The sequence below is a fragment of the Poecilia reticulata genome, chromosome 17, assembly GCF_904066995.2.
Source record: "Poecilia reticulata chromosome 17, P_reticulata-male-v2, whole genome shotgun sequence".
Classification (NCBI taxonomy): Eukaryota; Metazoa; Chordata; class Actinopteri; order Cyprinodontiformes; family Poeciliidae; genus Poecilia; species Poecilia reticulata.
Window position 1 is genome coordinate 12,496,620 of NC_088846.1, and position 15,135 is coordinate 12,511,754.

Below are 15,135 nucleotides of genomic sequence, written 5' to 3' on the forward strand. Positions count from 1 at the left end.
TGAAATATTATAACATTTATTCATTTCAGCACTTGAAATACAACACAACATACACCTTCCTATATCTGCTTATGCAGTTAGAAACTATAAAACAAGTTGAACTCAAAACAGCTGAGAAAATAATCAGAAGAGGGTCAGTGGTTATGTGGTGAAAGGCGTACCTGAAAGTGGAGCTCAAAATGATGCTCTGCTGTCTGCTAAGACTCTGCTAAGTCTTTTGATTTGATTTACCTTTGAGATCAATCAAGTATTTTGGAACTTGAATGAACATTGGGCTGGCTCTGACAGCAGGGAAAGATAAACCCTCCAATGTAACAACAGAATGGGATTCAGTCAGAACTGAACGCCTCGCCCCTTTGTCTCAGCTTTCGTAGCCTTAACCCAACAGCTCTAAGGTGTCACTGAGCGTAAAACGTCTTTAATAAAAAATAGTAGCTGATAGAATCAAAGCAGCAGTTTGTGGAGGCGATCCATTCAGACACTTGTAAAAACTTATGACTCGGTAGATAAACGTCCCTCCAGTTTTGTGGAACCTTGTAGAGCAAACTTACCACATGCGCAATGTGGATTGGTGTGTAGCAGACAAGAAACACAATCATGTTTGCTTTTATTATTCCTACGATACTTTTCCTTTCCTCTGACTTGTTTTGCTCTTTCCCCAAAATACGGATGATCCGACTGGAACAGAACACAATTATCAGCAGAGGAGCCAGGTAGCCGAGAGACAACAGGAGCAAGGTGAATTGTTTATGGATTCTCTTATCTTTACATCTTTCATAGCATGTCCAGAGTTTTTTAGGATGGTTATCGTTGCGAAAAACAACAACGATTAAAACCAAACCCACCCAGATGAGCAAGCAGACGGCGACAGCTGCCGCCTTTCTCCTCTTCCATGATCTGGCCTGCAGCGGGAACCTGACGGTCAGGTAGCGGTGGAGGCTGATGGCTGTCGTGGTCATGATGCTGGCGTACATGTTGACAAAGTGAATAAAAATTAGGACAGTGCAGAGCAAAGTCTTAGGCAGGCAGAAAAAGGCGTCGTAAATCCTGAAGGGAAGGAAAAGGACCAGGGTAAAGTCAGCCAGAGCCAAGTTCAGCATGTAGATGTGGGTGTCGGTCCAGGAGGCCCGCTTTGCGATGAAGGCCCACAGAGCAGCGCTGTTGATGACGAGACCCAGGAGAAACACAAGGCCGTAACCCAAACCCTCCAGAACGCTGCTGACGCATGTATCGGTGGTGTTACTGGTTGCATTAGTGGTTATGTTGTCATTGGAGCACATTTTGAACTTCATCCGCAAGAAGCCACCTTGTATAAAATAATCAAAAAACCGTTAGCATGATCTTTGTTTGATAGATGATCGCCCAAAGAAAAATCCCTCCACAATCACACATTCAACTCACTGATACTCAACAAAGTTTGAAGAAGATGAAGCTAAAATTAACTGGTATAAAACATGAGCATTAATCCTTTAGTCAAAGTCATACAAGGTATAAGGTAATGGAAAACTTACCACAGGTGTTGCTCTCGTGACTATCAGCATTACTGACTGTATGAAGATTGCTATGGTGGTTTCATCAGGATGTCTGACATGAGTTATCAACCCGCCTGCTTACAAACTGTTTGTGTGGTTTTTGCCTTCCTGTTTTGTTAAATATGGCGTTTAAAGCCACACATGCTCATTATTCTCAAGAACCTTTAAGCTGAGTTCTTAAATACCAGGAAAACAAGAAACTAGTTCTTGCTGAGAAAAGTTCTTCAGCATAACCAATACTAAGAACTAAATCTGACCCAAGAGGAACATGCAGACAACGATTTCAAAACCATCTTAAAAAGGAACATTTCACTTCATTAGAACAAAACTGGAAAGTTTATCTATTAGTTTAATGCAACAATTAAAAAAAATTGTTATTCAGATTTATTGCACAGATTGTCAAGTCTGATGTTTACAGCTTACAGCCCCATCTCATGCAGGAAGTATAAACAGGTTTTGCAAACAGGTTCAGAACTTGTTTGTGAATAGAAAGGGCCCCCTGCTGGCCTGCATACCCAAGTGAAGTTCAGACAGTGAAAGTTGAGAAATTAACCATAAGTGCCACTTTCAGACCTAATTTAGCACAGACTTCCACATGTCTGTGTCTATATTCACAAATGATAAAAAAAAGAGAGTTGGGCGAATGAGGGATTAAAAACTGATTAAACGTAGACAACAAAAATGGGTGGTCAGTTGTGCCTTTGCTTTCTGCTCTGTTTTTCTAGATAAGGGTTCCCGAATTAAATTGTGCTATAGGTCTCATATAACCTTGGGTCAGCTCCCCCAGCATTTTAAAGGACATTAAATGAGTAAAAGACTGAGGGAAAAAAATCAAGGTAGTTAGTTGTCAGCTGTCCCCTAAAGAAATTTCAATTACTTTTATGCATGTGAAGTCAATGGAGAGTTAGCATCCACTTTTGTAGACTACTCGTCTCCTTGAGAATAGCAACTCTAGCTTACATGTTCTGTGAGAGACTGGACCGCACTTTATGCCAACCCAGAATCGTTAACACTTTATTTGAAGGGGGGTAAATAAGACTGACATGACACTGTCATAAACATCTGTCATGAACATGAATAAGCCTTCATGAATATTTATGACTGTTGTCATAAAGTGTCATTCGGTAAATTATGACACTTTTAATACAAAGTTGACATTATTCAAAATGTCTGTTATGACAACTTGACATTAACCAAGAAATCATTACTGATATAAATTTGTTCTAAAAGTATTACTGATTGCACTTTAAAAATTAGGTAACTTTATGTTATTAAAGGTAAAGTTTAAACATTAACGATTTATTGGTCAATGTCAAGTTGTCATAACAAGGACGTTTTGAATAATGTCAACTTTGTATTAAAAGTGTCATAATTTACCGAATGATGCTTTATGACAACAGTCATAAATATTCATGAAGACTTATTGATGTTCATGACAGGAGTTATGTCATGTTTATGAAAGTGTCATGACAGTCTTATTCACCCCCCTTCAAATAAAGTGTTACCCCAAAATCTCATTTTGTCATGGTTTGGAGGCAGCACAAGGAGGGGTTTGACTAACGCAGCAATCATGCGAGAACTGCCACTGGGGCAATGTGTCCCAACTGGATTTCCTCCCATTTTTCTTCAAAAAAAAAAAAAACTTAGTATACACAATATCTGTCATGAGGTTGGGTTTGAAGTGGTGAGGTAGATGTGGTCGGACCCAGGTTATGATGCAAATGATGGTTTTTACATGAACAAACAATTCACAAAATCCAGGCAGCACAGAAGAGCAGCGGCAGAAGCTCTGACTCTGGTAGCAACGGGTAAATAATTAACGACAACTGACAAAAGACTAATGTCAGTAAACAAATAACATGACAGTAGATGAGGACCTGACAGGGAGCAAGACACACAGGTGGGTATAAAGACTGGGGAAGGTAATCAGGGGAAACGAGGGACAGCTGGGGACAATCAAGGGGAGATGGGGAAAATAGGGAGGCTCAACTGAAAAACACAGAAACCTAAATTAACACCAGATCCTCACAATATCAGAGGTGTTAAAAGATCAATGGATAATTTTAAGTTTCTTTCTGGCAATTATTACTGAAACATGAGAGGTTTCAGTACTGGTCTTTTGCTTTCAGCAATGGGTTTCTCTGATGCACAAAATGTCAATGAGTGACTGAGAACAGAGAGTAGAAAGTGCAAACATTCACTGAAATCGCGAAATAATCAACCTTTTGGAGAACTTTAGAGATTCATCTCCACATCGACAGAGTACCATACTTGGCTTCGATTTTAATCTAAACCGAGAATGGTTTAAATAAAAGAAAAAAAGAAAAAAGATTTTCCTGCACATTACAGATGTCTGGTATTTTTCTAGTGTTTAAACATGAAAACTTTTAATTGATTTGGGAAACTACTATTGCCTTTGTGGTTTTCTGTTGAACATTTGGAGTTCGGATCTGCCTCAGACTCCAGCTTGTCTTGAGAAACCGAAGTTGAAACTTCATCCAGACGGGTTGAGGGGGGAGAGAGAGTGAACAACCAAAGGCTTTGTAAAAACAACAAGAAAAAAAAGGAGGGCTGTCTGAAAATGTAATCTGGAGAAGAAGCCTTTTGGACGAGCCAAATGGAACCAGTGACAAAATACATGACCCAAAAAGAAATGTCGGGGCTGAGAGAGAATAAAGTCACCTTTTTATTGGCTCAATCTATTTAAGGCAAGGCGGCCTGGTTATAGGAAAGTTTTAGAAAAAAAAAAAAGTAATTCGCTGAATGAGTTTAATGCTTTTCATCAAGGGAATGAGTGGCTGGAAACAGGAAGATCAAACCGCCATCCTGTAGGAAACAATAACAAAGCCTCACATTTCTTCACATTAAAACTACAAACAGTGCATAATTAGGAAGAGGAAGAAAAATTATGCATTCTGTAAAGTGTGACGTGCATATTTTTCTTTTTTTTTTCATTTCTCCTTTTTTTGTGACTTGCACTTGTGTTCAGCTACCCCTGAGTCAGAACTTTGCAGAGCTACCTTTCACTGCCGTTACTTGTGGTATGCCTGTACCAGCTTCACCCAACCAGAGATTGACATTATGCCAATTATTCTTTGGAAAATGGCTCAAGCTCAGACATATTAGACTGAGAGCAACTGTAAGTGGCAGTTTTAAGTTCGTGCAAAAAGTACATTTAGGTCTAAGACACTCAAACAAATAAACTTTTCTTAATCGAATCCATTCCACTGGAGCGCTAGCTGCATTTTTAGGGTTGTTGTTGTGGTGGAAAGCAAGCTCAGTCTCAAATTCTTTTTTTTTTTTTTTTCAGGTTTTCTCCCTGAATTTGACTCAATACTGACAAAATTATAACAGCAACATTTTACCATGTTTCACCAGTGGCATGGCATTTTCACTGTGATATTCCACCACCAATAGCATTTTGAATGTAGACCAAAAAGTTTCACTTTAGTCTGAGCTTCTAGGTTTTCACCATGACCTCTAGATTGCATAAATATGGCGAACCGAGCAAGGCTTTGACCGATAAATGTCCTGTTATTCTCTCACCGCATCTACGCATCTCCGCTGCTCCTCCAGAGTTGCCAGTTCGGATCTTCTCCAGGTCCAGCTTGTCGGTTTAGGTTGCACAGATAATGGATTGAGCAGAGCTCTGTGCGCTCGACTCTGTTGCTCTGTCATAAATACCCAATCCCAGTTAGATGTGTTGAAGTTCGTGCTTGTAATGAGAGAAAATGTGAGAGAAAAATTCTAGAGCTCAACAAGTACTCTGTAGATAAAAATGGCCAAACTTGCTTCCTGCAGAACATTTGCAATCCGTTTGGTGTATTTACTCGTTAAGGTTGGACGGATTGTTGGTCAGATCACCTGTTTGGCTGCCGTTTGCTTTGAATCAACTCTGAAACCGCCATATTTGCAGAAAGCAGAGTCAGGGAAAAAGCCCGGGAGATGTTAGATTAAATCCTGTTTATTAGTCTGCATTTGGCAGTTATTATGTTGCGGTGTTATTAAAAGCAACCCTCATGCCTCACAGATATTGTTCTGTGGAAATAAAAGCAAAAACAACCTAATATCGCACAGGATATGAGGCGGCTCAATATTTTTAGATGCAGTATGTTGTTGTAATTAATTTGTCTGAAATCCGTTTAGGCCCATCTGGTTTTCCCTGAGATATTCCCCCAGACCTGGTACATTAGTTTCAGTGGATTTCTGTCTCCGTCTTCCACTCCGTCTTCCACATGATCCCATCGTCGTCATGCATTCACTTTTATCTGTCTGGTAATGTTTGAAAGTGCCTTTTACACGTCAGTGACAAGGCCAGGAGGAGGAGGAGGAGGAAGAGGAGGCGAGGGCGGGGGTTTTCCATTTAGCTCTAACTAGGTCAGTGAGGACACACCCCTCCCTGTCTTCCCTCCTGGCTTAGCTGGCTGCACCCCTGCTTCCCAACCCATCCTGTCTCTTCCCTCTCTCTCTCTCTTTTTGATCTGCTACCCGCTGTGACGCAATGCAGTTTTTTTTTTTTTTTTTTGCACACCTTCTGAGTAAGACAACCATGGCGCAGTCGTCCATTTCACCGAGACCCATGTCCTCCAAATGAGCCCAGAAAACAACTCGCAGCTTTACAGATACATGTCAACTCAGATGACTCAGCAACAACATGTTAGATCTATTTATCTGCCTCAGATAAATAGAGGCAGCTTTTTTTTTTCTTTTTTTTTTGTGATTGCATAACGCTACCACATTACATAATGTTTGTGGGGGTCATCAATCTGTTGTTGAGGTTCTTCAGCCTTTGGAAGAAGTCATGTTGCTCACAGCCTCCAGAAAGTGTGACTTGTTTTGACGACCTTCACCTATAGAAACGTCTTGAGGATAAGGCCCATTTTCTACGCTGTGTTGTCTGATATGATGTGGAACAGTCGCCGCGTTCAGCTGCCATCTGAATAGCCTCATAACACATTTTGACTTGTGACTTATCATGTGTCCTGGCAGCTCCGTGACAATATGGGCCGGGAACCATGGCTAAAGGGGCCTAAAGTGCAAATTCCAAGCATTACATAAGCTTGGAGTGTTATACTGCCAATCCAACACTGGATGTCTCTGTTTCTGCAGACCGATCCAGGATGAGTGAGTCATGCGGTGGGGTTACGTATGAAGATCTCACGCATCCCTGATTCTGATTCTCCGCTGTGCTGTTTATCTCTGCAAGCAAACAATCTGAGGTGGCATGCTGGCTGCTGTTGTGTTGAAACACTCTTGAAGTGGGGCAACAAATAATTAATCCGCATTAATCGCACACGTAGAACGAGCCCTCTGATTCAAGCATAAATAGGAAATACACACCTCCCAGTAATTCAGTTCAAAAAGCAAAACTCTAATTATATATAGGTTCACTGGAGCCACTGTGATTTATTTTAAGGATCTGTTTGATGATTGTGGCCTACAGCTGTAATCACTGTAGAAATGTTTTACTATTCCCTGAACAATCGCAACAGAGGCTGATTTGATGGTAGCTGCCTCTTCGATAGCCTTTTACAGCTTCCACATAAAAGTAGGTAAGTAAGTAAAACATCTACTTGTGCAGATTTCAAGTGCAGAAAAAAGAATACCAAACCAAACCAACTTTAGTTATAAAGCACTTTAAAACAACCACAGCTGATACAAAGTGCTGTACATTAAAACACAACATTATAAAAAATAAAATAAAAACTTACAGTTTAAAAACAAAAACATACAATTTAAAACTAGATCAAGAACAAATTTATATCAGTAATGATTTCTTGGTTAATGTCAAGTTGTCATATATTACTGATTATATCATATTACTGATATAAATTTGTTATGAAAGTATTACTGATTGCACTTTAAAAATTAGGTAACTTTATGTCATGAAAGGTGAAGTTTAAACAGTAATGATTTCTTGGTTAATGTCAAGTTGTCTTAACAAAGACGTTTTGAATAATGTCAACTTTGTATTAAAAGTGTCATAATTTACCGAATGACACGTTATGACAACAGTCATAAATATTCATGAAGGCTTATTCATGTTCATGACAGGTGTTATGTCATGTTTATGAAAGTGTCATGTCAGTCTTATGACACCCCTTCAAATAAAGTGTTACCAGTGACGGTACAGTACAGCACTGAAGGTGGTCTCTGGTGCTGCAACAGGTTTATACACGAGGCGTGAGAAATTGTCCAACAGTGATGTTATTTTTGCTTAACTTCTGACTCCCATCACTGGGTCAAGAGGGCATCCCAGGTTCAGAGCCAGGCTCTCTGATGAGCTTATCCAAAAGCTTCCTCTCAGCGCAGCTTCTGTTTCCGCATATGCTACGCCATAAAAGATGGGACTCACGCCACCGCAGAGTCAAAACAGACCTTCAGGAGTGCCACCTGGAATAGAAATCAGATTTTCATAACTGCATCCAAATTAAAAGAAAGGTCGTTGCTAAAGAAGCCGGATGCTTACACAATGCTTTATAAAACCCATATGAATGGAGAGTTGAGTGGAAGGAAAAAATGTGGTAGAAAAAAATTCCATAAATAACATGGAAAACTGCAACATGGGCTAAGCTACATCTGAACCAGAGACGAAGTCAGAAGCATCTAACCTGGGCTGACGGGGAAAAGAACTGCACTGTTACACAATGGACCAAAGTCCTATTCAGAAATTAACATAAATGGGGCATTTTATTGGGAACTCAAAATCTCAAACTCTGAAGGGAAGATGCAGAGGCCCAGAATCCAGGCTACTAGAGTTACATTGGGATGTTTCCACAGTCAGTAATGAATTGGCGATCCGTGTCCTCTACCAGTGTTGGTCGGCCGGAATTTAGCAATTCCAAACCCAGGAAATTTCCACATGCTTCCCTCCACTGGCAAGCTTCATGGAGAAGATGATTTAATATATTTTTTTCTTCTTTTTTTGTGGAAGTCCTTTATTAGACTCAAACAGGAATGCAGGATCAGTCAGGGTATGGGTGGATAAAAAAAAAACACCATTCAACCGAGACAAAGAGCAAATAAAAGCCTTGCTTTATGGCTCAGCAGCAAAATTAGGTAATCGGGTCAAAAAAAGAAGAAAATAAGACCACATGATACAGGAATAATCGTGTCTGATGAAAAAAAACAGCAACAATAACAAAAAAACAACAACAAACAGCAGGACAGTGGAATAGCTCGTCTCTTCTCTTTCCAACGCGGTTCGCTTCAGCTCCGGGCACAAACATGGAGTCGGTGGCCGTGTGTTTTTCCATGTGCGGTTCCATGTGAGCGCGATGCCAGCGTGTGCGCGTTCACACTCGCCTGGGCGTATACCTTATATCTAGGTCAGGCTCACATGGCACAGCACATTGAGTCACACCGGAGATAAACACAGCCTAGTTGCCATGGAGACCTGGCTTCATGCACGCCACATCTTTGCATGGCATACATTTGTATTTGCATCAGCTCCCTGCGTTTTGGAGCGGGCGGGCGCAGTGATTTCAGGCTCAGCTTTGCACTGATGGCAAACAGGGGTTGACAAATTAATTATGAGATTAATCAATCACGACAATCTTTTGTTAGCTTGAGTCCGGGAGTGCGTCAGCGGCACTAATTCCTCCCTCCGTTTGAGCATGATCGGGCGTGGATGTTTAAACTGCTCTGTGAGAAACAAAGAGGAGAGGTGTCGGACAGAATGAGGGAGACATTTGTTACCGATTATGTACTTCAGGACAAGTCCAGGCATCCTGGGAGACAATTATCCTCTGCTGTAATTCAATGCATCTCATTGTGTCAGTGTGTGTGTGTGTGTGTGTGTGTGTGTGTGTGTGTGTGTGTGTGTGTGGGGAGGGGGGGGGGGTGCGTGCGTGTGTGTGTGTGTTAGCAAGCTGTTTACATAATCAAATAACCGAAAAAGTTTTTCCATGAAAGCTCGTCTGGGAATGGCAACACACGAGAACGAATTTCATAATTGAAGTCGGGAGATTTTGGCCAGGAGTGGAATAAAACCAACAATCGTTCAGAGTGCCTGCGATGGAGCTCAGCAGCTACTTCAGCCTCTGCCTATTGTCCGGTGAATGCTTGTTGCAGTGCCTGGCAGGTATTAAGTGGCAGCGCATGAAAGTAGAGATAAAAGATGTTTCAAACTGGCCTCTTTGCCCTGCCAACATCCAGTGGCTGGACAAAGCTTCCACTAAAACTGGTTTAATTAAATATGTGTGACTGAATACAAGAGGAATGCATTCAAATAAAACTCTTCAGGTTTTATTTATAGAGCTCTGCACCCATGCAAAGATCCTCTGCCTGGTCTGTATTGTCTGTGGTTTCTGTTTTGACAATAACAACAAAACAATCCGCCTGCTGCTTTCAGGCAATCAATTCCAGAGTCGATAGAAAAACATCTGCCGTTCTGCGTACGATTACCCCTTTGTCAATATTTTCCACAAACAAAACTGCTCGAAAGAGATACCACGCACTAGTTAGATTCTATATTGAAATATACAACGCCTTAGAATAGTATCTCCTACGTTGTTTTTGTTGCATATTATGTTAAAGACACAAGTTTGTATGCATATACCAACAAAAAATAGTGCATAATTGGTGGTTTTAAATTTGTTTTTGTTTTTTACAACAAAACACTGATACATTTGTTTGATGCCCCTTTTACGCTGATGCGCTTAAATAAAATCCTGTGCAACAAACAGCCTTCGTGACAGGTCAGAGCTACAGTTGTGGGGAAGATTACAGCAGAGTCAGGTTTCCCCAAGCCCTGATCATTTCACAGAGAGCTGTTCAATCCATGATCTGAAAGAGGAGTGAGTTTGGCACTTACTGGAAACAAAATGGTTGTCCATCTTACCAAAAAAACGGTGGAGAAGCTGCAGATCAGCTGAGAGAATCTACTTACAGGTCAACTACAACCACTGGTCACACACTCAGTCACAAATTTGGGCTGTGAAGAAGGGACAGGCTATAAGGAAGTCTCATTTAAAATTGTCACAAGTCAACGACGTGACCGAAACCACAATGAGCTCTCCGTCTCCACGGTGAATCATTTTGGCGGCAGCATCATGCTTTGGGGAGACTTTTCTACAGCAGGAACAGGAAAACTGGTCATAGTTAAAGGAGCTGTCTTGGTAGAAAACCTGTTAGAGGCTGCAAAGGACTGTGATGGAGGCTCGGCTTCCAGCAGGATAACAACCCTCAACATGCAGCCAAGGAATGGGAAGTTAAAGTTAGAAGTTGAGTTAAAGCGGCCCAGTCCAAGTGTAGATCTAACTCCAACCGAGAATCCGTGGAAAGACTTGAAAGCTGATCTTCAAGTCCGTCCTATCTGACTTGGCTACTTCGCAAAGATAATTTTTCAGTTTATAAATGCTAAAGGCTGCTATGAAAGGCATAAAAACGAAATCCTTCAGTTTCTTCCACTTTAAAGTGACATTGAACTTTGTGCTGCTCTAACACAGAAATACCTATTCAAATTCACTGAATGTGTAAGGATCAAGAGGTATGAATCCTTAATGGCTGCAGTGGAGAAACATATGAATCAGATTCTAATTTCTCTGTGCTTCTTTCATCTGGTATCAAATTCCAGCCAAGCTGACGCTTTTTTAAGAATTCCCATCGGACAGCAATCCTACAGAACATAAGCTGTGTGATGGCTAAAAACTGAGGGCGGTCGAGTGCTCGGCTTCACACCTCCTAACCCGTGATTGAACCCTTACTTTTATATTTATTCCGCAGGCTTTATCACTTCCTACACGGCGAAGTCTATAAAAACCGAAGGAGAAGAAGCAGATGTGCGGGAGCACAGCGAGGCAACAGAAGCAGGGGAAGATGAAAGGAGCTGGGAATGAGAACGATAGAAGAAAAGGCTGAGGTAGGAGGACGTGAGGAGGAGCGCAGTGGAGGATGAGCAGATTGCTGAGGGAGAGAACAGTGTTTGTACTCTCTCTGACACACTGACCTAGTGATGCGGCGAAGCTTCCAGCTCCAGATTACAAAGCCGCAGCCCTATGGGATGTGGAGGGGGAGGATGGCGAGGGGGATTAATTATGCCTCCAGAGGGAAGAGAGCAGGAAGATTAACAGATTGGGGGAAGCATTGAGGGATTACGGCTCTATGGATGGAGGGAGGCCGAAATAATCTCGGCGAACCAACTGGCACAAGCCAGGACATGCATGTTTGCGTGTGCTGCGGGCTCACTGAGGGAGTAAACAACACGTAGAGTTGGTGGAAAATGTAAGGTTAAATCACTGCGGTGCAATAATGCACGAGGATGTTTTACAGCGTGACCGGCGAGAAGTCCGAGTGGAATCTGAAGAGAGCTGACGGTGCAGGGTTTGACCACAAGGGCCCCTGCTGGAACCATGTGCAGCCAATCAGTTACAGACCGTCACTCCGTCGCTACAAAGACTCTTTGATGTGAGCGAGGCCTTTAAATTCAACCCCAGGGAGTCACAAGACGAAACCTGGCTTTGATCTGACTTAACGGCAAACCTTACGTTCCTCCTAACAACAAAAACTGCAGAACAACAAAATATCTGCTCGCCTGATGTTAAGATTGTTGCCGGCGAGCAAGATGGAGTGCGTTAAATACGAGTGCCTCATATGGAGCCGCTTCTCTGCGGCTCCACATCGTGGTTACCACACGATGTTGGCCATAAAGCAAAGTTGGGTGTGTTTCCTGTTTCCATATTTTACTAATAATTTACTCAAGGAAATTCTGATATAGGTCATACGGCTCACTGCCCAGAGCGCCATTTTTTTTGTCTCTTTGCTTGTTGTCGTCAGTGCTATACAACATCAGCATTAGGCAATATGGTCGCACACTTCGGCTAGGAAAGGAAGTTGGTATTTCATTTCAAGAAATATGGACCTATATTATTGGCTCTAGTTTAAAATCTGAATCATTTTGAATAGTCAAACATGAACTGGGTATTTCCACCCCAAACCCAATTAAACTGAGATTAATTTGTCCCCCTCCCTCCTTTATTCCCCTCATCCCAAGAGAAATTAATATTTTCAATCCTTTTCTTGGCATGGCTTCAAAACACCCACAAACTGAGAGAAACATTCCCTGAAATCTCATCTCATCTCTTCTAACCACTTATCATTCTTATCACAATGTATACAGAGCACAGATGGGGGGGGGGAAGTTCTTGCCCAGGGCAGCATTCATGCACGGACCGCCACTGGCTGACATTGTACTTTAAAACATTCAAACTCTCTGTGTAATCTCAGAAATTCAGCTTTGGCTTTTTGCTCCTCTATCACAAACAGTCCATCTATTTATGTTTCATTTCTATCAGCCAATCCTCCCCAACCCCCCCCCCCGGTCAACTTCCTCATCCTGTTATACCGTCGCTGGCAGCCTTCCAAACATCCTCTAGCTTCCCCCTCCCTCCGAGTCTCATCTTCTCCCATGCTCTTTCCCACTTTTTCGCCGGGCAACAAAATGTCTGCCGCGCTCAAATCCATGCCGAGGCCCTCCCCTCCACGCGTTCCCTCCGCGGGAGCCGCGCAGCGGTTACATAAGAGCCGAGGTCAAAGTGTCACTGCCTTTGTCAAGGCAGACGCAGGGCAACAAGGAAACGAGCGAGGGTGCAGGGGCGAAAGAGGAGGAAAACGACTCAGACAGACGTCTGAGAGCGGAGTTGTGCGGAAGATTTTAGCTGATGCACATAAACGAAAACGGCTGTGGTATTTGGATATATTCAAATGTGTCAAACTGAGATGGGGAAGTATACAAATAAAAACAGATAATGTGTGCAATAGAGGGAAGTGGCAAAAGGACAAAGTTCTGCAGATACACACACCCATGCTGGAGAACGTGTTTGTGCTTGTCTGTGTAATTCCTGTTGGCTTTCTGCGCTCTGCTGCTCCACTAACCTAGTTCGAGTAATCTTTGCCTTCATACTGTTTCATAACAGCACTGCCAGATCATTGCATCATAAAGCCGCTTGCCACTGCAACATCATCCTTCCAGTTCCCAGAAAACAAAATCGTCCCAAGAACAGAGATACGCAGATTCAAAATTGCTTTCATTTGTTTTGCCGCAAATCTAAATTGATGAGCTGGAAACTTTGCCTGCCACAAGTTAGTCACCAAATGGAAAAACAAAAAAAAAATACCCAGACACAAAAAAATAAAACAAAGGCAAGAAAATGTGCAGAACAGATTCTGGAGGGGGGGGAGTATGGGTAATTTAGCAAGTGTGCAATACTTGTGGGTTTAATTGAGATGTTAGGAGTCGTGACATGCTACTAGATCAGTTTGGAATAACAGATGCAAAACATCAGCCCAACGTCTGCAAGTCCAAATCCATTCGGGCAAAGAAAACCCTTGCCCTCAAGATAATTCATCAGAAGATAAAGAGTGAGTAAATGCTGGGAAGATGGCCAGAGATTATATTCAATTCAGTATTTCCAATTCAAATCGACTCTACATGCAAGTGATCTGAGCTACATAAACACAAAACGGGTCCACAAAATCAGTTGACGTTTGTTGTCATAAAATCAAAAGAATGATCCTATCTTTACATTCCCCTACTTTTGCTACGACACGCCGCAGAGAACCTGTCAACAAAAACAACTTCTAGTCATGCAATACACAAATCTGGCCTATAATAGAAGAGTGGTGAGAATAAAACCGTTATTGAAAGAAAGTTTTAAGTTTTGTTTAAAGAGTGCCTGTAATCAGGGTTTACACAACTTTGCTTATGTACCATTTCTTGAATCAAGCTCATCTGAAAATGTGCTTGATTAAAGCATGCTCATGTATTTGAATGGCTCAATTAAAGTCCAGGCTTGCATCCAATTGAGAATCTCAGTTCCAAACTTCCAAATTGATGTTTAGAGACACTCTCCATCCAATGAAGTTAAATAAGCTAAAAAAAAGCGTGAGCTATGTATGTTTCTAAGAAGAATGGGCAAAAGTGGCATTCTCCAGATGTGCAGAGATGGAGAAGGACCTTGAAACAGTTGCAGACTTCATGAAGCAGAAAGTAATTTTGCAAAGTAAAGACATGCATGCCACACTTTTCTGATTTTAATTGGTCAAAAAAGGAAACAAACTCCCACTTCCCATCAGCTTTATAGTCACGTTCTACTTCGTTTTTGTCTAATTTGGGGAAACCAGACATTTTCGTCCCTAAGATGACAACAACAAAAAAAAAGTGAAAAGCTTGACTCCTTCTGCAAAGCACTGTGTCTGTCTGCACACTAAGTCAGGCAGACCAATCACCAGGGCAACAAAGGTGTGGTGGGTTCAACACAGCTTATCTTTTTATAGATAACAACTTCTCGGTTCAGGGTTTCATAATAAAACACTTGCTTCATTTCATCAAAACTGACAGCCTGCCTAAAATGAAAAGAGGCAGGAGGAAGGAGAGGGTGCTTAAAGACTACACTGAGGCTTTTAGTTCTGCAAGATCATATCAATGTGACGTGAAACAGCTATTTGTCGAACAAAAGACCCGTTTGGTAGGTTTTTGCTGTTGGTTTTTACTTTGGCACCACGCCATAAGAAAGGTATGACATTACCTAACTCAATGGGCCCTGTTGCACAAATAAAGCTGCTTTGGGCAACATAATGCCAGGGAAGTATTAAAGCAGAACTG

The 15,135-nt window shown here is 41.8% G+C and overlaps 1 protein-coding gene across 5 annotated transcripts in view; it reads right to left on the minus strand.

Annotated features, from left to right (window-relative positions):
• gpr35b (G-protein coupled receptor 35 b) overlaps window positions 1–15,135 on the minus strand; it is a 16,366-nt gene continuing 1,231 nt past the window's right edge. For 3 of the 5 annotated variants that reach the window (XM_081598454.1, XM_081598457.1, XM_081598456.1), the window contains one exon: window positions 1–7,925. In XM_081598454.1, coding sequence (XP_081454580.1) covers window positions 399–1,292 — 894 coding nt within the window. In that variant the 5' untranslated portion in view covers window positions 1,293–7,925 and the 3' untranslated portion in view covers window positions 1–398. Of the gene's footprint in view, window positions 15,094–15,135 lie in introns of those variants that run through there. The other 2 variants (XM_081598458.1, XM_008433625.3) reach the window with 2 other exon arrangements.